This window comes from Vulpes vulpes, chromosome 9 (assembly GCF_048418805.1).
Source record: "Vulpes vulpes isolate BD-2025 chromosome 9, VulVul3, whole genome shotgun sequence".
NCBI lineage: Eukaryota > Metazoa > Chordata > Mammalia > Carnivora > Canidae > Vulpes > Vulpes vulpes.
In genome coordinates this window covers 13,493,722-13,517,679 of record NC_132788.1, presented here as the reverse complement: position 1 = coordinate 13,517,679, position 23,958 = coordinate 13,493,722, and the positions used below count along the sequence as shown (strand labels likewise).

The 23,958-nt window shown below is 44.6% G+C and overlaps 1 protein-coding gene across 10 annotated transcripts in view; it reads right to left on the bottom strand.

The window, feature by feature from the left end:
* Positions 1-23,281, bottom strand: part of DOCK10 (dedicator of cytokinesis 10) — a 259,737-nt gene extending 236,456 nt beyond the window's left edge. For 4 of the 10 annotated variants that reach the window (XM_072719384.1, XM_072719390.1, XM_072719393.1 and 1 more), the window contains exon 1: positions 22,902-23,263. In XM_072719384.1, coding sequence (XP_072575485.1) covers positions 22,902-23,024 — 123 coding nt within the window. In that variant the 5' untranslated portion in view covers positions 23,025-23,263. Of the gene's footprint in view, positions 1-22,901 lie in introns of all 10 variants that reach the window. The other 6 variants (XM_072719383.1, XM_072719388.1, XM_072719401.1 and 3 more) reach the window with 2 other exon arrangements.
* Between the last annotated feature and the right edge of the window lie 677 nt (positions 23,282-23,958).

Below are 23,958 nucleotides of genomic sequence, written 5' to 3'. Positions count from 1 at the left end.
ATTACAAGCAGATCTGCCTCCATATGTTCTTCTTGGACCTAATTCCTTATGGCTCCAGCTCAGTCACAGACACCGACTCAACATATACATAACTGCTTACCTAGGTAGACAGACACTTCCCTTCATGGCTTTTCATACTTTGAAACTGCCAACATTTTTGGATTATTCTCCTCTCCCATTCTAGAACACTCGCATTGATAATGATTCATAGGTGAAGAGTCTTGAATCAATATCAAAGTTATATAAGATTTTTTAAAGGAGAGTCCTAAAAATTGTAACCATATGTTATTGACATTTTGTTGAGAATAAGACACACATTTATGTTCGTCTGTTGTCAATAGAGTCTATAGAGCAGAACAAATGAGTCACTCAGCAAAGACCAGGATAAAATATGGTGAGCACATTGGCGAAACAGTGGAGGGAATAATGAGCTAATCATGAAGCAAAAACCTACTTTCTGCCAAACAACTTAACCCAGCAACATAGAATATTTTAAAAGCTTCTTTCTCCTATATTTGGTTTATTATGTTTATTCTCCAAAACCTCATACTTTATGACATTATTTGGATGAACCAAAGTGACACTGACTGCTGGGATATATTCTGGGGGCTTTCTCTCCTCTTAGTAGTAGTAGCTATTTTCAGGTTCTAAAGACAATTTATCAACTTAATGGCAATCATGAGATGATGTAATTTTCTAAAAATGTATGGCAAGCATCTCAACAGGAGATGAATGAGACAACTCTTGTTATCATTTAGGACAATCTCCACCTTCAGAAATTCAATTTCTGCCACACATAGGAGTATGTCCTCCTAGTAAGGAAAATGCAATTGGTTTAGATTCCTAAGAATCTTGGGTTTCAGACACACCCCCACACTCACACCCCCACACCCTTCTTGCACTTGTATGAAAACAATTCCATAACTCTGATGGAATACATAGCATGACCTATAAATATATCATTTATATTCATTGCTTTTATTTTATTTTTTAAGAAGATTTATTTGAAAGAGAGAGAGAGGGTACATGTAAGTGGGAGGGGGGATTGGAAGAAGAGGGAGAGAGTATCCTTGAGCAGACACCCCACTGAGTATAGATCCCAATGCAGGACTTGATCTCAGGACCCTGAGATCATCATTGGAGCCGAAATCTAGCATTGGCCATTTAATCAACTTAGCCCCCCAGGGGCCCCTGTTCATTGGTTTTAAACACATCTGCAAAGATGTAACAATCAGCATTTTGTTTCTAGAACTACATGGTGGGGATAGCGGGGCAAAAATCAAGGCAGTTTATTAAAGGGGAAGAGAGTTGGAGAGCTTCACTCAGGCTGAACAAACATTGTGGTGGGGGCCATAGGTGTCCTGTTCCTATGGGACAGGACATGTTCCCATGTTCCTATGGGACATCCTAGGGATGTAGCACATCCCTAGGCCATCAGAAAACTTGACAGCAGTACTAGGCAGCAGAGTAAATCACCAGTTCCTCCGGCTTCCATTTCTACCACAGCTAAACAGATATTAATGTTTCCCCCACACCAATCTATGGCCCTACATCCTCACTCCAGGCTGCCCTTTTATGACTATTTCCCCCATTCAAAACTGCCCTTTCTGTGTATTTTAACCAGTATGGAAGGGCAGACATGTGGGAAAAAGATCAACTCAAGGAAGAACTTGTCCATGAAGACAAGACCCTGCACCCTCTTGTGTGGAGCTTTGTTCTGTGTTGTGGCCAGGTGTGCACAGCAAATTTTCCAGCAAATTCTGGAAAAATCACAGGCATTGGTTGATTTTAGGTTTTTTTTGAATTTGCACTTTAATTTCAGTTGGGACAGAAGGTAGAAGAGTCGGGAGAGTTTGTTGTGGTGGTTTTGTTTGTTCAATTTCTCTCCCAGCCCTTCTCCAACACAGACAAGATGAACAGTCATGTCAGTGTAACAAAGTCGACACAGCTCCTTTGGGACACTTGAGTCAGTCGAAAGTGTACCACAAAATAGAAGACGTGTCCCAGACATTTAATAATTTAGGCTGTTCTACTAAGTTATAAAACTTTTCATTTCAATAAGTTATTTATAATGGGCTTTTGTAGAAACCGCCTTTCCATTTAGTAAGTGACAAAAGAACACAAATCAAGTTGGAGTAACATTAAATTGCATTTTCCTAATTATGCCCTAAAATGTGTAACACTCTAATGTCCATGCATCCCCCCCCGCCCCACACACGCACATGTGCACATGCACCAAAGCACTCACTCCTCCACAGGCACACACCCCCACAGGCCCAAACGCCCACAAACATACACAGTATTTTACAATACAGTAGAACTGAGCTGCCTGTTCCACGTCTATAGGTGCCCATTTGCAACTTCTTGAAGGTTTCCATTTGCCCACCAGAACCCCGACAACTGCATTCCCACACCCACTTCCAAGTCCCAATCCTGAGCGATAGCAACCCTGTGGCAGTAAAAATGAGTCCTTCTTCTGTGTCAAACTCACCACACAGTGTCCTACAAGTGTAGACTTTAACTGTTAACCCAAAGTCAAAGAGAACCATCCAAAGAAACTGCACACCACCATGAGAATTTGTGACTGGAGAAATTAGAGACTTTGAAATTTCTATCTGCCTTCCAGCCTGGGTGTTCATGACAACTCAAATGGAATGAACAAGACATTTTTATACGGTATAATTCAGTCTGACTTAAATGAAACACTTGCACAAGAAGTGCTTGGGGCCAGAACATTCTGTGGCCCAAACAGCCCTTTTGTCCCTGGAGTTGGGCAAAGTTCAAATATTTGGGATTTTCCTATAGGGAGACACCTGCTTATGTTTACTGTTGTGAATCTCATTATGAGGACGTTATACAGGACACTCATGTAGTGAGTAATGAAGGCCATAAACTTGATGACGGGATGGCACTGTTCCTAATTACTGATGTGGTTTTGAGAAAAGGCTCACGAAACTTCAAAATACAACTTCAATAAATTCAAACAATTTCCTTCTACAAAAAAAAAAAAAAACCTTCTAATCATCATCCTACCATTAATTTTTGAAACCCTTGCTAATATGATCTCAAATCTCCCAAATGTATGCTAAATTGTCAGTGTGAAAAGGAAACCATAATAGCTTGTAAACATATAAAAAGATGCTTTACTTTCAAAAGGGGAAATGCAGCTGAAAACAGCAATATGATGATGTTATCTTACACCCAGAAAACCAAGAAAAATCAGAAAGTCTGACAGTGCGTGTACTGTTGAGGAAGTGTGTGTGAGGGAGGAAGAGGGCACAGTGTTTTGGGAAACAATCTGGCCGCACCGCTAACGTCGTAGAAGGCCATGCCCTCCAGAATCTCCTGCACTTGGGCAGCAGGATATTTGTAAAAGCAAACAAGGAGGCACCACAAAATGGAAAAAACCTAAAAGTCCAACCACAGTAATAGTTGTTTCAGGAAAGTATCTCCAGATGCTAAAATTAGTGGCAGAAGTCTGAGGAGAAGCAGGGTAATCTCAGAGGACCTCCCCACAAGTTACTAGTTAGTCACAGAGGGAACTGGATGGACGGAATGCTCGCGTCCCCAGGTTCATATGTGGAAACCCTAATCCACCAACGTGATGGCATTTGGAGATGGGGCCTTCGGAAAAAATAACAAAGGTAGAGTCCTTATGAATAGGGTTAATGTCATTATAAGGAACACCAGAAAGCTTGCTTCTCTCTCAGCTTTATGCCATGTGAGCATACACTCGGAGGGTGTCTATCTGCCAAAGAGGAAGAGGTCCTCACCAGACACTGGATCTGTGTGCACCTTCACTTTGGACATCCAGCTTTAGAACAAAGAGAAATCAATGTTTGTCGTATAAGCTACCTGGTCTCTAATATTTTGTTCCAGCAGCCCCAGCTGAGGCAAGAACCTAGTAACTTCATAGAAGATCAACCAGATACCATAATAATTAAGTAATGAGTAATGGAACAAACTGACATCATGTCCCCCGGACCTAATGCTGCACTGAGGATACCCTGTGGCTTCTGTGACATACCTGCCCCAAACAGCATAGCTGGAATCTAATCAAGAGAATGCATCAGTCCAAAACCAGACTGAGGGCCATTCTACAAAGCAATGGGCCCACGTTTTTCAAAATGTCAAGTTCAAGACAGACACAGAAAGACTCTAAAAACTGTTCTAGGCCAAAGAAGATCCAAGGGATATGACATCTAAATGCAATGTAATCCTTGGGTCCTGGACCAGGAAAAAAAAAATATTGGGTGAATTGGCAACATCTTAGTAAGGTCTATGAATCAGATATTATTATTGTGTCAATGTCTTGATTTTGATCATTATATCCTAGGTATGTAAGAGAACAGCTTTCAGAAAATATACCTGAACTACTTTGAGCTAAAAGGGCAGTATGTATGCAATTTTTCTAAAAAGTTTCAGAAAAAAACAATAGTGTGTATGTGTATGAGAGAGAGAGAGAGAGAGAGAGACAGCAAGGCAGAAAGAATGGCAAGAAAGAAATGATTAACTTTAAGTGTAATAAAATGGTAATGTTTGAGGAATCTGGGGGAAGAGACTATGAGATTCTTTATATTGTTTACACATAAAAGCATATTTACAAACTTTTTTGTAAATCTGAAGTTCTTCAAAATAAGAAAGTAAAAGCTAAAACAAAGCAGGGAACTGATGAGCACCCAGTGTGTAGGGGTTACCCGCAGAGGAGGGAGGAGCTTGGGATGAGGAGGGGCAGAGTGACCAGGGTTTGGTGGGTGATCAGAGAATCCTCAAGGATTCCTTGAGGAAATCATGAGTGAGTTGCTGAGGAAGTGAGCAGCTGAGGAAGAATGGTGCAAAGAGCTTTCTGGGCCAGAGAGGAACAAACACAAACGCCTACAGCTCACAGGTGCATCTTGCATGCCAAGTGCTGCCTTTAACCCCAGGCAGCAAGGAGACACTGGGGTTTGGAGCTTAGATCAAAGATTTTCAATGTTAGCAATGGTGCAATTGAATGTCTTTGTGTTTCCCCCAGCAAGCTGGATATAATTCATCAAAATGTAATGTACAATTTAATGTGCAACTAGAAAAAATGTTTAGAAATGGCAGAAATGTTTAGGAGCTAAAATTCTAATGAACAATGATAGGGTGTGCACTTCAAAACATAAAGAAATCAGATTGAAAATGTGATGTTTTCTGATAGTCACTTCATGTCATTGAAAGGCAACAATTAAAATGAGTCCGTTTAAAAAAAAATCTCTGAACCTGTTCCATTTTCTCAAAAGCATTGGACCTGAATGCTGAGATATTATTTCCAAAGCTGGTAATATTTAGGCATCGAAGTAAGAAAGATAATGCCATATTGCTCCTCTTGCGTACCATATCTGCAGGGCATTTCCTTTCAAAAATGACAAGGAGTGACAAGTACACTTCAAAGAACTATAAAAATGCACGTATATCCCTCCATCCATCCAGCCGTGAGTCATTTATTGCACTATAATAAAACTCTTTTACTGTCTGAGGAGGTGAGGCAATAACTAAATAATTACAATAAAAAATAAACAACATGTTCAAGAAGTGCTATGGAAATGCAGTAGAGGAAGGGACTGTCTATCAATGGACTCAGAGAAGGGTAACAGGTGAAGGAAGAAATGAGGTGGATCTGGAAGGCGAGTAGTGCTAATAACACAAGAAAAAAAGACAGCATGCTCCGAGCAGCTGGTAATGTGCTTGGCATACATGGGAAATGCCCAGAACCTTGAGTGGCTGGAGTTTGGGGAAACTTGAAGATAGAATCTACTAGAAAGCATGGCTAGAAAGATAGGCTGGAACCATGTGATCTGATCCCCTGGGGCAGTCATCATGAGCATTAGCAGCACTCAGGAAGAAATGAATCATGATCCAAGTTGTGTGCTCACTCGTTCATAGAGGCACAGTGTGGAAGGTGGATTATAGGTAGTGTGGGGAGATCATAAACTAATGAGAAGACTAGAATAAGGGGATCCTGGGTGGCTCAGTGGTTGAGCGTCTGCCTTTGGCTCAGGTAGTGATCCTGGGGTCCTGGGATCGAGTCCCACATTGCGCTTCCTGCAGGGACCCTGCTTCTCTTTCTGCCTGTGTCTCTTCCTCTCTGTGTGTGTGTCTCTCACGGGTAAATAAGTAAAATCTTAAAAAAGAAAAAAAAAAAGGCTGGAATAAAACTTTCAAGGATATTGCAAAAGACAACTTGGGAAAGAAATCACGAGTGACTAACCTAGGTCACTGAGGTCAGGGAGATGTTTGAATTATTTAGGAGGTAGCAATGCCAGCACTGGGAGCATGATCAGATGTGGGGTGGCACGGAGGGGGTGGGATTAAGTATGGTTTCAGTGTGAGATTAACTGGATCAACTAAAATATGAAACTCAGGACAAAAAGGAAAACAAATTTATGAGGCAAGAAAATGTGTTAGCCATGGATTCTGTTGCATTTGAAGTAACCAAGGGACTCCTGAGCCAGCAAGGGGCAGAGCTCAGATGCAGAGCACGAGGTGGAGATGGAGCTGGAAATATCCATGCACAGGTGAGAGCGGAGCCTGCCTAAGTGGATGAATCTGTAGGGAGGTTTTTCAGGAAACGCAGAGAGCAGAAAGTCCAAGGCTAGATCCCTGGTGAGCCCCAACATTAAGTGGTCCATTTTCCTTTAAGGATATTCCATTCCATGAACTGACAATACGTTGAGGAATATTTGATCCACTCTCCGCGACCAAAAATATACTGAGTCTGAGTCTCTCCTTGTTAGTGAATCGAAGATGCCATTTTGAATAAAATTGTGTGTGTTCAATGGTTCATTTAACCACTGTGTTAAATGGTTCATGTAACTATTAGGTTAAGTGATAAAAGATAAAGGATAGTCTCAGCCCATCTTTCTGAGTCATGATCATTGAGCCAATGTACACAAATTGTAGGCAGCTTGTCTGGTTCAGACACGCAGACTGCACAGTCCCATCCACCAGGCTCCTGAGCACATGATAGTAGAGAGAATATGGAGAAGGAAGGTCAGAGTCGGCTAGGCTTGGTCAGGGACTGAGCAGCCTTCAGACAGAGTTCCTATTCCCCTGAATGCCCAGAGCAGGCCCCACTACAGTCACGCCTGGTGACAGTCTCTTGTCCACTAAGTTACAGTGATGCCCATTCCTAGGCACCTGGACCCAGGAGCAAATGTGCAATGTTCTCCTTACATGGGTGCCACCTATGACAAGGAGCATGAATGTAGCTTAAGGAATTCGTAGGTGAGTTATCATTTAATCCTCATGAGAATTGTAGGTCTTATTTTCAAGGAGAAAAGCTAAGGTGTTTTAGCTTGGTCAAGGCCACACAAATAGAAAGGCTCAGGTTTTGGAACTGAACTCTGATCTCCTACAAAAGACCGTTTCCTCCATTTCAAAGTAGGATCAGAAAGCAGCGCTTGGGGAGGATCTGATCCTTTTAATAATCCTTCCAAGTGTGTTTGTGGTAGGTTCCTCTGAGATGTTCACATCGATATCCCCAGAATCTGGGAATACGTTAACTCTCGTGGAAAAGGGGACTTTGCAACTGGGATGAGGTTAAAGACACTGATATGGGGACAGTCTCTTGGATTATCCAGGTAACTCAATTTAGTCACCTGAGTCCCTAAACAGCAGAAGAGAAAGGCAGACAGATGTGACACATGAAGAACTTGATCTGCCTTTGCTGGCCCTGGAGGTGGAAGGAAGAGGCCAGGAACAAGGTATATGGTAACCTCTAGAAGCTGGAAATGTCCCTCAGTTTACATCCAGCAAGGAAACTGGAACCTTGTCCCTACAGTTGCAAGGAACTGAATCCTGCAAACAACCCAGATAAACAGGAAACAGATTTTCCCCTTGCAAAAGCCTGCAAAAAGGGATAAAGCCCTGCTGACACTTGATTTTAGTCTAGTGAGACTCCTACTGGACCTCTCACCTACACTATGGTGAGATAATACATCTGTGTGAAATTTGTCATAACCTTGTTATGCCAGCTATAGAAATCTAGTGACAGTGTTTGTGTCTCTACAAGTCATAGAGACCCAGATGGAGTCAAGTTCTGATCACTTCTGAGGACACCAGAGATAACATGCCATCACTCAGATCACTAGAGGCTGCAATGAAAGGCACTGTGCCAGCTTACAGGAGTGACACAAGCCCGAGGACACAACCTCACCCTCCCCTGCATTCACAGGCCAGAGGCACACAGTTTCAACCTGCCACCAAATAAATATAAATCATAGAGGCTCGACAAACAACAGATAATACTGACCTCCTATGTTCAAGAAGTAAACCACACATGTACTATTTAAACTTCTTTGAAGGCAGTGCCCTTTTGGGGGTTGAAGGCTTATTCACTTTTACAGGAGAGTCCAATGGAGATATAAGTAAAATTCTAGACTTCCATTCCATGATAGTAAATTATACTGATGGCTGGAGATGGTACCCTGAGCTGAAGGGACAAAAGGCAATGGATCTGAGATCATCCGTGGCCTTGCTCTGTGACTCTGACCATACCACTTAAACCTCTGTGTGATTCAGTTTCCATTTCTGTTTCAGGCTAACTCATCTATCAGGTCTGAATGTTTACAGTTGTAGGATGCCAAGAAATGTAGCGCCAATTCCCATTGCTCACTCAGAATATGTATTTCATGTGGCATTGGTATATGTGAATGCCAGAAGAAAGAATCCTCAGGGCAAAATTTAGCTGGAGTCACTTAATGCACATTAAACATTTACAAGCTTGGTATTAGCTTAAATGTGTGTCAAAGAGTATTTTTGTCAACAAATTTTTCAAATAAACACACCAAAAGTTGTTACTCATTGTTATCATGAGTTTTTTCTTCCTTATTTTCTAGGTTTTGAGTTATTAATTTAATAAAAGCCACAAGAGTTTACAAAGTACAGCTGTAAAAAGAGACTATTAAGTGAAAATTGGAATTAAAAAAAAAACCCACATGGAGCAGTTATTACAGTATCTGAAAACAGTGTCAGAAAAGCTCCCGGACCTAAAGGAAAAAAAAAAAAACAGTTCTTAAGAACTAAAATAGCACAAACATTCACTGACAAAATCATATAGCTTTGGTGATATATGAAGAGTTTCCTTGACAATATAAACCACTGTCCATTATGGGACTGGGAACCGACTGATGTCAAAATTCTGTCGCCCACACTTCTTGGATTTTAATCAATCATTCTCTGCACCCAGCTCCGAGTTGTATTTTGTCCCTACTTGTGACTGCTCACAGCATCAGTGGGAATGACAATAACATCCCTGGCCAAACAGTGAGGCCTGTGTGTGCCAGGGAAGCGCCCACAAGGGAAGGGGTTGGTATTGGAACAATGATAACACCTGCTCAGCTGAATCTTATTTATTCCAGAGTACACATTCATGCCAACCAACACTTAATTTTTTTTTGTCTTTGAATAGCTTTTTGTGGGAATCTTAAATTTGATTCTGTTCAGTTTACTTCAATTCAGTTTATGACTACGGACCAGATACTATATACCATATATATATATATGTTGATACTCGATCGCCTAAGTATTTCTTCTCGAACATACCCAAGACCTTTATTGCAAACCAGGCGCTTAGATCTCCTTTTGCTGCCCAACTCGAACTTCTGCCATCTCCAAGGGGAACATGCCTTCTTACATCTAACAAGCCATTTGGTAAACATCAACTATGTGCCAGACATTTTGCTGCCCTGGGAACATGGAAACAATAACCACACTGCTTACCCTCTTGGGTATTGGAAATGTGCAGGCAAAGCCATGCTTGGTCCCCCTGGTCCAGAAGAGGCAAGAGGGACAAGTGTCATGTAAGCTGTGTCAGAGACCAGATTAGCTACCAGTAAAGTGATAGAACTTTATCCTTCACACCACCAGTACCCCATGTCTATGCCTTTTTATCGCAAGGGATTCGGGTCCCTTCCAAGGTACACCTGCTGGGGAAAGGATTTTCACTTTGGCCTGAATTTAAGTCCATGGAAATCTTATATATTTAGGGTTGATCTCCAACTGCTGAGTAAAATACCCTCGATCTTGTTAGGGATCAGGCTGCTAGGTGAACAATCTGGGAGAGAAGACTGCTGTCTTCCTAACACCTATGAAATCATACTAGGGCAGAGACAGATAATACTACCTTTTTCAGGTTTGAGAGGAGATGACAGAAGCGGAGGCAAAAAATAGAGACAGAAAACTAGCAAAAGAGAGGTTCTTGCTGCTTTTTTGATGGCAAGGGAGGTGTGGAGCTTGGAGGAGAGTGCAAACTCTCCCGGCCACTCACCTATATTCCGGGCATGTGGGGGCTGGGACGATCCTGGCCAGGTCTGTAAGCCAAAGACCTGGGCACGGGAACTGGAAAGCTTCCTCTCCTAAGGCAGATGGGTCTTTCTCTTCTCAGCAGGAAGGCAAAGAGGGAAATGAGATTGTAACGTTGCATTGGAGCACCCCCCCAGGTTGGAAGAACCTGTCTCGCACACCTTGGTCACTGCTGCTGACTGTCCTTTTGCCAATTCTCATCCCCTTGGCCTGTCCTTTAGGTGTATGAATGGCCATTCCCTCCATTACATCCTCACATAGTCACTTGGTGTTATCATTTTCAATGCTGAAATGCAAATTCAAATGTAGCTTATTTGAACCAATTCTTCCAGTTGCTAGAATCAGATATCTTAATCAATAATGGTGTTATTAAAATGAAAAAAAATATTTTAATCCAGTATGAAAACCTGTTTAAGGGAATAAGAACTCCCTAGATTTTTAGGACAAAAGCATCTTTAAAGTTCTCAGTGTCCAACCTTCTTCTTTTAAAGACAAGGAAACTGAAACCCAAGGAAGCTTAAAGACCTTGGTCAAGGTTACACAGCGTGGAAGCCACTGCTTCCTAATGGCAAAAAGATACGTACTTCCCCCCCTCCCCCCAAATTGATTAGATAACAGCCATGCAATGGTTTGGGCTTAAAAAAATTGAAGTTAATAAATGAACCCTTCATGTTAGCACTCAGAAACGTCCTGAAAGGGGATCCCTGGATGGCTCAGCGGTCTAGCACCTGCCTTTGGCCCAGGGCGTGATCCTGGAGTCCCAAGATGCAAGTCCTGTGTCGGGCTCCCAGCATGGAGCCTGCTTCTCCCTCTGCCTGTGTCTCTACCTCTCTCTCTCTCTCTATCATGAATAAATAAATAAAATCTTAAAATTTTTTTTTAAATTTAGAAAGGTCCTGAAAGGACCCCTCTGTCCATATTAGTATGTCTATAATTTTATTAGTAGTATTTTCACATACACAGAAACCTAATAGCTATATATAGATGTGCTTTATTTTTTTTTAAGATTTTATTTATTTATTTATTTGACACAGAGAGAGTGTGAGCACAAGCAGGGGGAGCAGCAGGCAGAGGGAGAGGGAGAAGCAGACTCCCCACTGAGCAGGGAGCCTGATGCAGAACTCGATCCCAGAACCTTGGGATCATGACCTGAGTGGAAGCAGATGCTTAGCCAACTGAGCCACCCAGGTGCCCCTATAGATATGCTTTAAAGCAAACTGGAATACTTTTTATTTGGAAGTGAAATCCTCTTTTGAATAAATGTCAGATTTTTATTGTTTTTTTTTTTTTTTAAAGATTTGTTTATTTGAGAGAGAGAACATGCTGGGGGAGAGGCAGAGGAAGGGAGAGAGAATCTCAAGCAGACTCCACACTGAGCATGAAGCCTGACATGAGGTTCAATCTCAGGACCCTGAGATCATGACCTGAGGCAGAATCAAGAATTGGGCACTTGGGGCAGCCTGGGTGGCTGAGCGGTTTAGCACTGCCTTCAGCCCAGGGCCTGATCCTGGAAATCTGGGATCAAGTCCCACATCGGGCTCCCTGCGTGAAGAAGCCTGCTTCTCCCCCTGTCTGTTCTGTGTCTCTGCCTCTCTCTCTCTCTCTGTCTCTCATGAATAAACAAATAAAAATCTTAAAAAAAAAAAAAAAGAATCAGACACTTAACCAACTGAGCCACCCAGGTGCCCCTAAATATCTGTTTTTTAAATAAATAATGTAAAAACATAAATCTAAATAACCTCAAATATTAGGTATCCATATTTGCATTTTCTTCTTCAAAGAAGTCACTGAGCTTTCACATCACTTCTCATTTTTGTGGAAGTTACTCAGCTGTAATCAATTTCCATTTTCTCATTCTCAAGAACAGTGACCAAGAGATTTTTAAGAGCTAATCAAATAAACAATGGATGTTCAAAAATAACTTAATTATCACATTTCATTGAGTAGCAAATTTTGTTTCAGTTTTTTGTTTGCTTGTTTGCCACATCAAATGTTCATGTTGGTGTTCTTTATATAGAATGTGCGATCTGAAAGGCCAAAGTCATTGGCCATTTTGACAACCTTAATTAGTCACTTAAGTTGGTAATTAGTAAAATAATTACATAAAGAAAAGCTCATTGTGCCATCATAAATGGTGCCATCTTTTTAAACAGACCACCCCCCCATCCCATTGTTACTCTGCCATTTTGGTGTTTAGCTTAACGAGCTGCCAAGTTTCCCAAATTCCATCAGGAGGGGTGGTATGTTGAAATTGAATTAGAAAAACTGACTATTTTCACATTTAGCAGCACAATTAAAGGAACTTTGGTTAATTTGGGTCCATTAATTCTTCTAGTCTCAGAGGCGTTTCCAACTTCAATCCAATTGCAAAATATTAACATTTTCAAAGGCAAGTGTTTTTCTCTATTGCTAATAACTCAGTCACATTCATTAAATTTTATTATTTCTACATCATTTAATGTAGGTCAACATGTCGAGTCCAGCAAACACAAGCATTTCTTTCCAGCTGACTGACACTGCAGCGAAAGATAAGAGCAAACAAATCTCACTTCAGTGGAAAAAAAACTCCTCTCATTTGTAAACATGAACATCAAAACCAAGACTACACAAGACAATGTAGCAGATGTAATGCTGCAACCCAATTACTCCATGCTTATCATGCCAGAAATGTATTTCTATAGAAGAGGACGACTCAAAATGATGCCCCTTTCAGAGTTGAAGGAGCCTTTGTTTGCAAAGCTTAACCCACCCCGTGCCAGTCCTGTGCTAGGGAAACTACTGAGCCAGGATACAGTGTCCAGAGTTGGAGGCATCCCTGATACCCTGCGTTACTGAGATGTCATCAATGCAGAACAGGTGAGCAGAGCCAAAAGTAGTTCTCCTGTTAAGAAACTCCCTTTTACTGGGACACCTGGGTGGCTCGGTGGTTGAGCCTCTGCCTCTGGCTTGGGTGCTGACCCCAGGATCCTGGGATCGAGTCCCACACTGGGCTGCCCATGGGGAGCCTGCTTCTCCCTCCACCTATGTCTCTGTGTCTCTCATGAATAGATAAAGTCTTCAAAACACACACACACACACACACACAACTCTTTTTCAAAACCTCTTCCTATGGTGAGTACTCCGGGGTTTCCTTTTCTGTCCGAGCTCTCTGGCATGGATGCTGACTGCATGTTTAACTTCACAAGGCCTGCCTGCCTGTCTGCCTGGTGGAACTGGCCTCCGGGATAGAGCAGCTGTGGAGAACACAGGATCTGGAGTGGGGCTACCTGCTGCGACTCTGGGATTCATCAGTGACTAGTCTCTTGATGTGGGGCAATCCGGACCTCAAGGCATCTCCTTCCTCGTCTATATAATAGGAATAAAAATCCTTTGGGACGCACCTGTCATGAGGATTAAGAGAGATTGTATGAGTCAAGTACCTGGCACACAGGACGTGCTCCCTGTCTCTGCAAAGACACTGTGAAGATGACTCAAGGAACATCAGTAGCAGACCCCCAACGCACTGGCCATTTGAGTCCTAACTCCATTACAGTGGCTTACTCATGTGCAACCAGCCTACTCTCCTGATGCTGCTTCTAGCACCTCATTTGCAGTGAAAAAGGAGATTCCCCCCCTTACTTTCATATAGTAAATAGAGTGTAAAAGAAGTGAAATAGACACGTTGCCTCTCTCAATGGCACATATGTTTGAAAGGAGGAAGTTGGGGAAAGAGAAACAAGGAATTAAGGAAACATCTACTTTAGCTGGTGGTCGGAGTCCCGGGGAACGTGAAGGACAGGAATGGAACACAGAAGCCTGTAGCAGAGGGACAGCAGAGGGACCTACTGCCACTTGGTGACCAGGGATGACCTTGCTGAGAAGGTGACATCTGAGAACCTAACGGGGGGAGGAGGAGAAGCCCTGAGAACTCTGGGGCAGAGGAATGGCAGGTGCAAGAACCCAATCATCTGATCCCTTAACTTCACAGATGAGAAAACAGAGACTCAAAAGGAGGGATGACTTCACAAAGGGTCACAGAGCCAGGGTCTGTGACCAAATTGTTCAAAGTGCTCGTGCATGGTAGAGGAGAAGAAAGAGCATCCCCCAAACCAGGTGAAAGACAGCCAAAGAGATCCTGGGCCTCATCACAACATGTGGGGAACTCTAGACTTTAACACCATAGAATTCCATCCTTAGAACATTCTTACTTGGGATGCTTGGGTGGCTCAGTGGTTGAGCATCTGCCTTCGGCTCAGAGTGTGATCCCTAGGTCCTGGGATTCAGTCCCACATCGGGCTCCCTGCAGAGAGCTTGCTTCTCATTCTGCCTACGTCTCTACCTCTCTCTCTCTCTCTCTCTCTCTCTCTCTGTGTGTGTGTGTGTGTGTGTTTCTCATGAATAAATAAATAAAATCTTAAAAAAAGTTCCTACTTGGAGAGACATCATGTTTTTCTGAGACTCAATGACTAGAAAAGAAAAAAAAACTTCCATGATTTTCAGATTCTAGCATTCAGATTTTCTGATATAACCACTTATTTTCAAATCACTAAGGGTTTCAATGATAGCAACATAAAATCTTAGAAAGCAGCGAAGAATCATTAATGAGTGTCCTTCATGAGTTGTAGTGATGTTGCTTTAAAATTCTCTGGTAAGCAGGATCACACTGGCTCATGCTGGAACTCATCTTTAGGGCCATAACCTGGGTGGGAACTTTTGCAGCTTCAGACTGTGACTATTTCAGATATGTTATGGAATTTTTTTACTTAACCTGGGAGTGTAAGTTCACACCACAGTTAAGGTGCTGCACGAAGGAGAAAATAGAATAGAAACGATCAAGGGACTTCCCAAAGTCACTTAGCAAGGAACCCATCCCATTTTCACACTTTGCTAGGTGATCTAAAGTTTATTTTTGCCCCAAGCAACTCTTTCAAAGAGCCACAGAATAAGCTATATTGTGTTGGACCCTCACGCAATTGCCTTTACTTGACAATATACTGCAAAAATATGGCTAAGCTTGTAGCTTACTTTTGTGTTTCTCAAATGTTAATATGCCCAGAGGAGCTTGATAAATACATGTTCTCTTCCAGTAGATTGGCATGGGGACTGGGACTCTGCATTTCTAACAAGCTCACAGGTGATTCCAATGCTGCTGGCCCATGGACCACATTCTAAGTGGTGAGAGTCAACACCGCCCTGAGTGAAAAATCACAGAAAAAAAAAGTCTCATCTCTAGAATCTCAGTATAAGTTAAAGCCAAACATGCAGAGAGCCAATTATTTTCTTTTATATTGCAGACCTCTTAATCTCGTGGCTGGCCATGTTTTCCTTTCTGACTTGGCCACTATGAAACAATCTTAGACTGTAGAACTTAATGGTTATGCATTGTATTAACTGATCCTTCTCCATTGACCTACTCTTGACAACATCTAACTTTCCTAATACAGTTTTTTTGCTGTTAATATTGCTACTTGCCCTCTTACTCACTGTATTTTTTATTGTTGCCTTATATATGCATCTTCCTAAGACATTTTGAATCACTCCGGTTAATAATAAAGTGCATGAGAAAATGAATTGCAACACAACTTAGGTAAATGAAAATATGTGCTCAAGGACACATGATGCCCTGGAAAATTTCAGGCACTTGCTGGAGAGGGAGAAGCAGGCTTCCTAGACAGAAGTAGACTTGAGAAGAAATAGCCCCACACCCTTTCACAACATGCTTATGGCTTTGCCAGATAGATGGCATGGGGATGACTGAGCAAGTTTATGTCTGACGGACTTAACAATTGAACTCTGGTTGCCTTAAGGGGGTCTAACATTATTATGAATACTTGGAACAGCTTCTGCTGCGGCTTCTAACCTCAGAGGAAAGCAAAAAAGGGGCACTGTTGGGTATTCTGAATTATCATTGGGAAAGACAGAGTTCCTCTTCCTCAGGTAGAGCTAACAATCAGAGTGCAACATCAAGTGAATTCAACTCCCTGTCTTCCAGTTTAGAGATGCTGCTGGAAGCCAGAATGAGAAGGTAACACTCTGCTAGTTACTATTCAGGATGCAAGAGAGGTTCCTTAACTTAGAGCGAGGTATTTAAACCTATGAGTCTCGATGGCTTCCTCTCTAATTTGTAACAATAATAGCATCCTGATTGGATGGCTCTGAAGATTATACACTGAACTCCATACCAGGCACTTCGTGGGTTCTCCAAGAATGGTTTATCCTAACACATATATTATGGCTCTTCTTCTGTGCTAGGCTTCAGGGAAAATCATCATAAAGAAGAAGACAGCCAAGAATTACACTCATTCTTTCATTTTTGGATCCATCTGGAAGTTACCTGGATCCCCTGTTGTTATTTTTTATCTTCCAAATCCATTCTGCAAGGCCCTTGAGAATAAAAAAACCTTTAATCGATACAATCAATACCATTCAACCTTGATGTTGTAAACTAAGTTTGCGTTGACTTCTAGACCAGCCTGGGGACGTCCCTCATGAAGGAACACAAATAGCACAAACCGTGTGATGATGACTTCTGCTAAAGTATAAACACTCTTGCTACAAAGAACCCTGTCAAAACCAAACCAAACCAAACCAAACACGCCCGTGCTGTGAGTGCCGAACAAACAGGCCTTCACTCTGCACGTTGCTTACACCCTAGCTGTGGACAGTGGGACAAGTGTTTTATTTTCATTCAGTATCACTTTCTGCATCAGTCACTCACTCTTACTCCCAGCATGCGACTTTTTGGAAATTCTAGTGTCTCCCACTCAAGTTTTTGAAGCCCCTCCTACTCTCAACTATTTACATATCACAAAGTTCAGAGGAGAGGAAATTCTTCCTCCTGCTCCTATAAACATGTTTACAGACATGACTTCTCAACCAGAGATCTTTGGTCTGTCAGAGGTTCTGCTACTTATTCAAAGCTCCTTAAAATATCAAAAGTAGTATCATTGGAGTACAGAAGTTACAAAATGTCAAATGAAAGTGAGGATATGGAATTTTTGTGATTACTGAGGTCAACACTGTCCTTTCTCAGCCAGCCACTTGCCCTTTAATGCTTTCTGCATACGCCCATACTGGTTAAGTACAATCACTTGTGGCAGGATGTTTCCTCTTCAAAAGAAGTTAATAAACAGAAATACCACGTGATCCAGTAATTCTACTACTGGGTATTTACCCAAAGAATATGAAAACATAAAATCAAAGAGACATAAGCACTCCTATGCCTACTGAAGCATTATATATGTTAGCCAAGATATGGAAGCAATCCAAGCATCCATCCATGAATGAATTAATGGATAAAAAAGATGTAGTGTATATAGTATATTTGTAGTATATATATTTATACACACACACTCTTTTTATGGAGTATTATTCAGTCATAAAAAGAAGAGGAAAATCTTGTTATTTGCAACAACATGAATAGAACTAGAGGGCATTACTCTAAGTGAAATAAGTCAGAAAAAAGACAAATACCATATGATTTCTTATATGTGGAATCTTAAGAACAAAACAAATGCACGAACAAAAGACAAAGGCTTCTTAAATACAAAGAATGAACTGGTCGTTGCCAGAGGGGGTGGCGGATGGGGGCTATGGATGAAATAGATGAGGGGGAATAAGAGGTACAAACTTCCAGTTATAAAGGAAATAAGTCACAGGATGAAAAGCACAGTATAGGGAATATAGTCAATAATTTTGCAATAATGTATGGTGGCAGATGGTGACTACGCTTGTCATGGTGAGCACTGAGTAGTGTATAGAACTGTAGAATGACTATGTTGTATCCCTGAAACTAATACAACATTGTATGTCAATTGTACTTCCATAATAAATAAAAATAGATAAAAGAGGTAAACAAAGTTCATTATAATGCAACAATGACTTGCAGAGGAATTTTCGTGTAACAACAGAGTAAATGTCATAAATGCATCAAAGAGTGCACACAAATAAAGTGGTTCCCATCTGGGAAATACATAGAAGGCTTTAGGCAAAAACTGACCAAATGATTATTTGTTCCTCAGAGTCTTCCATTTCTCTGACTCACCCAATCACGTTCCATAAAATAAAGCTCCATTTCTCTCAGAGTCAGACCAGATGTGGTGTTAGCAGAAAAGTCGCCTCTACCTTCATTTAAAAGGATTTTGCTTTTGAAATACTATCAAAGATAGACAGAAAAGTTTACAAATCTTTATACTTAATGAATTGTAGGAAGCTATCTAAATGAACTAATTCATGTAAAAATGCAAATACACTTCATACGTTTTAAAAGAATAGCTTCCTAAAAAGAACTAATTAGTGGCATTACAACTTTGAGGCCAACATGGCATGTATATTCAACCAAAGTAATAAAACACTCAATAAAATTCTCCCACTGACATGGGAGACATGTTTCTAATCATATTTCAACTGAGATTCTGCTGTAAAGAAGCTTGCTTTGTGGATCTACCATGAAGGGAGCGTCTGGAAATGACTTAAACTACTCAATCCTGAGATTGGCTTTGGCATGAGTTGTGATTCATTTGTTTTCCATGAAAAAAATTTCAGAATAACTAAAATAACTAAGGAGCAAATATTTCTCTTTTTTAAAATATATAGCTTTTGTTCACAACTGTTCTGCATTACTAGGATTGCTTTTTTCTTTTTAACAACTTCATTGAGATGCTGTGACATATAAAAAATGTACATATTTAAAGAGTACAACTTGATATTTTGATACATGTTTACATTGTGAAAAGATCAGCAGTTTGAAGTTAAATAACTTAACCATCACCTCTACATAGTTACCACTGTGTGTGTGTGTGTATGTGTGTTGAGAAGATTTTACTAAAAATCCTCTTAGCAACTCTCAAGTATTCAATCCAGTATTGTCAACTATGCTGTACATAAGATCTCCAGAAATCATTCATCTTGGGTAACTGAAACTTTGTAGTCTCTGACCACCATCTCTTCATCCCTCTCACCTCCTACCTCCTGTCCCTGTAACCACCATTCTACTTTTTCCTTCTATGAGCTTTATTTACTATTTTAGATTCCACATATAAGTAAATTCATGCAGTATTCCTCTTTCTGTGTCTGACTTGGTCACTCAGCATAATGTTCTCTAGGTTCATCCACAGTGTCTCTCAAATGGCAAGATTTCTTTCTTTTGGGGCAGCCCGGGTGGCTCAGCAGTTTAGTGCCTGCCTTAGGCCCCAGGCGTGGTCCTGGAGACCCGGGATCGAGTCCCACGTCGGGCTCCCTGCATGGAGCCTGCTTCTTCCTCTGCCTGTGTCTCTGTCTCTCTCTGTCTCTCATGAATAAATGAATAAAATCTTTAAAAAAAAAGATTTCTTTCTTTTTTAACATTGGGCTATATATCGTATTTTCTTTATCCAGTCATCCCTAGACAGACACTTAGGCCTGTTTCTATATCCTGGCTATCATGAAAATGTTGCAGTGAGCATGGGAGTCGGATATCTCTTCATAATCGTTCTTCAGAGGGATGTCAAATGAGGTTGGCTCTGGCGAAGTGTCTGCCTGCACATGAGTGTGCCAGGGTGCTTTGGATTAAAATTGAAATCAAGTTTGCTCTGCCATATAGCTCTACTTCCTTCAGCAACTGCCCTCAAAGTGGGCCCCTTAGTCAGCTGCTCTCACCCACTGCTCTCACTCAGCATCTCTTTGCTCTGTATTCTGCATAAGCCACACACATTTTGCAGCCTTCCTGTCCTACATGTATGTGTGTGTTAAGAGTGTGTATATATGCACATATCCCAGGCTCAGAGTTCGCAACTCAGCTGTCTCATTAATCGGACAGCTTTATCTATTCTTACCGGATAGAGCAGAGTTCCGACCCTACAATAATCTTTCTGTAACCTTCTGGAGGATTTTGGCCCTCCAAATAGAGACTTCAGAAAGGGCGCCGTATGAATCTAGCAATGAGAGTTTTTTTCTCAAAAGGACCTTCTAGTATCTCTCAAATGTTCTTCAATGTAGGACAGTTTGCTCCACTACACACAATGCTACTCGACTATAGTGAAGTGAGCTACCCATAATCTTCTTCCCCTATCCTATTAATATTCTCCCTTGACAACCAGGGTTTGAGGACTCGAAGCAACAAACATAAAGGATGATAAGGGATCGGATCATGTAAGCCAGGATTAGTCTCCACACGTAGTCCAATTAGAAGGTTTTAGGTTCAAAAGGGATGCTCTGCCCCACAGAATCCTACTGAGTGCGGGTGCCAACTCAGAGGACTCGTCACCTTCCTGTTTCCCTTTAAGAGTTAGTTACCTGATAGAACGAAATTCAAAGCACGTGTCTTCTTGCTGCCAAAATCGCTGCCCAAACTGCCTGACTAGATGTGTAAGATCCAGTGAAATGTCTTGGCAAAAGCGAAATCAGGAGTGTTGGCCAAGGTGCTGAAGCGAGGGGAGCGAAGCAGGGACACCTTTGCCAGGGAGTCGCCCCCTCCTCCAACTCTTTTTAAGACATTGAGCTTATTCATTCTGACAAGTTACCCTAGGATCTCAAAGCTGGCATAAATTCAGAGAAAGTCGTGTGCGTGTATCTAGAACACAAACTCTTTCCAGAAATTCTAGCACCACAAAACTCAGGAGAAGCCACCTAAAAACAGAACACAAATCAAAAAAAAAAAAAAAAAAAAAAAAAAAAAAAAAAAAAAGCCACTTAGAGCTGCTGATTCCAAATGAATGCTACTTCTTTCTCTGCATTTCTCTACCAGATCGATGCGAAGATTTGGTAAAAACAAATCGACTGCCAAATAAAGTTACTGTTAAGTAAATGGCAGAGAATGACAAGTGCACAACCGGGAAGGATCATCCCGAAGCAAAAATCATTTTCTGTGTATGTTTAAGCTTTTTCGTATTAGCTCTACTTCTCCTCGGATGGCACCTCCGCGCCCCCCTTCCCCCCAAATGTCCTTTCTGACAATTTGTCCTTCCTGCCCTGACAATGTGCACGCTGATATCCAAACCGCGGGCAGCCCCTGGCAGAGGGTCGGCTGAACAGCTGAAATCACCTCTGGGTCACTCCGGCCCCCAGCCAGTGGTAAGTAAAAGAGAAGGCACCCTGGCCACCAACCCTGGCCACCCTCCAATCACCACCCCCCCACACACACACACCCTTTTGGGCAACTGATGCCAGGCAATTAGCTTCCGTTCTGTTCAACTTTCCGACCTCTGGCTTTAGAGAAAAGACCTGGCTGTGGGAACTGGCTCTGGGCAGCTCTTGGCTCCCTCTTCACGGGTGACTGGCAAGAGGAACACTTTCTTTGACACTCTTAAAAGAAGCCGTTTAATTCCTAATGATATTTCCTGGCAATAGGGAAAATGAAACCCACAGCGTGGGATTCCGGTCCAGCAAAGGCAGGCCAAGAGCGCGGGGGAGCGCAGGTCTTACCGTAACCCTCTTCCCACTCGCTCCCCATTCCCACCAGAGGTGATTTTTTTTGTCCCCTTCTCCTGACACTTCCACCCCGGAGTGTGACACCTACTGGAACTTCCGAGCATCTGGGGAGGTAGGGATAGGATTTGGGCATCAGACGGAATGGCTGGCTGCTGCCCCCAGGGATTTCCCGCGGAAATCACCCAGAACTTAGAAGGCGCTTCAACGAGGAAGTAACCGAGGAGAGCGAGCTTGGCGGGACAACCCCGTGAGCGTCTTAGAAAAATACCCGGAGCCACGGGAGGCTTAGTGACCCTCGCTTCCCCCAGCCCGCCCGCTCCCCGGGCCCCTTCTGGAGCAGGATGGGGTGGTCTGCGGCTTTCGGCCGCGTGGACCGACGGTGGTGCGAAGGGCACTGCTCTGCGAGCGAGCGGGGCTCCCCGCTTCAGCCGGGCTCCCCGAGGACCCCAGGCCGCAGCCCCTGCTCGCCCCGCGCCGGTCGCGGGTGGGGAGGGAGACGCGCAGACCGTGGCCCGCGGGGTTCCCTCCCGTAGCCTCCCCGCCCCTCGCATCCCTGGCACCCCACCACCTGGCGCCCGTGGGACTCGCCGGGCACTCCCGCCGCCGCAGCCCCCAAACCCACGCGCATCCTCTCCCACGCTGCGCTTCTGCGAGTCCCCGGCCCCCCAGCGCGCCCCCGGCCGGGAAGCGTCGGTGGCGCTGCCTCGCGGAGGGGGCAGGGGAGGGGGCGCTGGAGGGGCGCGCGGGGAGAGGGCGCTGGGGGGGGCTGGAGGGGGCGCACGGAGAAGGGGCGCGCGGGAAGGAGGCGCGCGGGAATGGGGCGTGCGGGAAGGGGCGCGGGAGGGGGCACTGGGGGGGCGCGGGGATGGGGCACTGGAGGGGCGCGGGGAGAGGGCGCTGGAGGGGCGCGCGGGGAGAGGGCGCTGGAGAGGGGCGCGGGGAGAGGGCGCTGGAGGGGCGCGCGATGAGGGGGCGCTGGAGGGGCGCGCGGGGAGGGGGCGCTGGGGGGGCTGGAGGGGGCGCACGGGGAAGGGGCGCGCGGGAAGGGGCGCGGGAGGGGGCGCGGGAGGGGGCGCGCGGGGAGGGGGCACTGGAGGGGGCGCGCGGGGAGGGGGCGCGCGTGGGAGGCCCGGCTCGGGGCCCCGGGGCGGCCGGGGCGCGCGGGAAGGCGCGGAGGACGCCGCACTCACCCGCTGCTGCTGCCGGCTGCTGACGGCCACGGCGGCGGCGGACGCGGCGCTGTGCCTGAGCTCGGCCGCCTGCCCGGGTCTCAGCAGGCTCCGGGTGAACCTGCGGGTCCGCTCGCCGGCCATCGCCTGCGGCGCCCGGAGCGCGCGTCCCGCCGGCCTTCCCCGCGCCAACCTCGTCTACCCACCCGCCGTTCAGGAAGCGGAACTCGGAGCCTCTCCCCCCTCTTCCTCGCTCCACTCGCAGGAGGCGGGTGTTTCGCTCTCGCACCCCCACTCCCCCACCCCCTTCCCTGCGCCGAAGCTTCGCGACGACTTTGCAAACTCTGCGCTCCCCGGGCGCGCGCAGCCAACTCGGCGAGTGCAGCGGGGCCCCGGGGCGCGGGGGGGCTCCAGCTGGCCGGCCGGGCTGGCCTCGTCGCCCCGGGGCTCCGCAGGCCGCGGGGGAGGGCACGGGGCGGCCGCCGCGCGGCTCCGGGCGGGGCCCGCCCACGCCTCTCGCCCGCGTCCGGAGGCTCCTCGCGGGGCCGGCGCCGTGGCCGCCTCTGCCCCGGGGCCCCACCTTCCCAGGCGGGCGACGCGCGCGGGCGCAGCGCAGTTGGTCTTCGCATCCTTGGGGGTGCGGGGGTGGAAGGGGGGACCAGAGGCTAAGTGGGGGTCGGGTGGCGGGGATCTCAGCTGCATCCCCAGAGCCAGCCTTCAGCAGTGTCTTCTGCCCAAAGTGCGCCCTCGGGCCTGGGAACAGGCTTCCGAAGTCCTGCGTGCTTCCACCTGGTATTCATTAAGCGCCCACCGTGTACCAATTCACATTGTCCTGCAGACCCGGGATAAGGGGGTGCGGGGACTTCCCAGGCCTACCTGGTAAGGCCTTTAAGGCTATGCAGGGCTGATAGATTTTGGGGTTAGGAGTGGGAGGCCGCAAACTCCCAAGCTGAGCAAACGGATTCGAGAATGTGAACAAGGACATTTCAGATCATGGAAGCTAGAGAATGATTCACCAGGGTGATGCGGTGGGAGAGGCTTGGGGGGGGGGGGGTGTATTTGATAGAGTGAAGGGGTT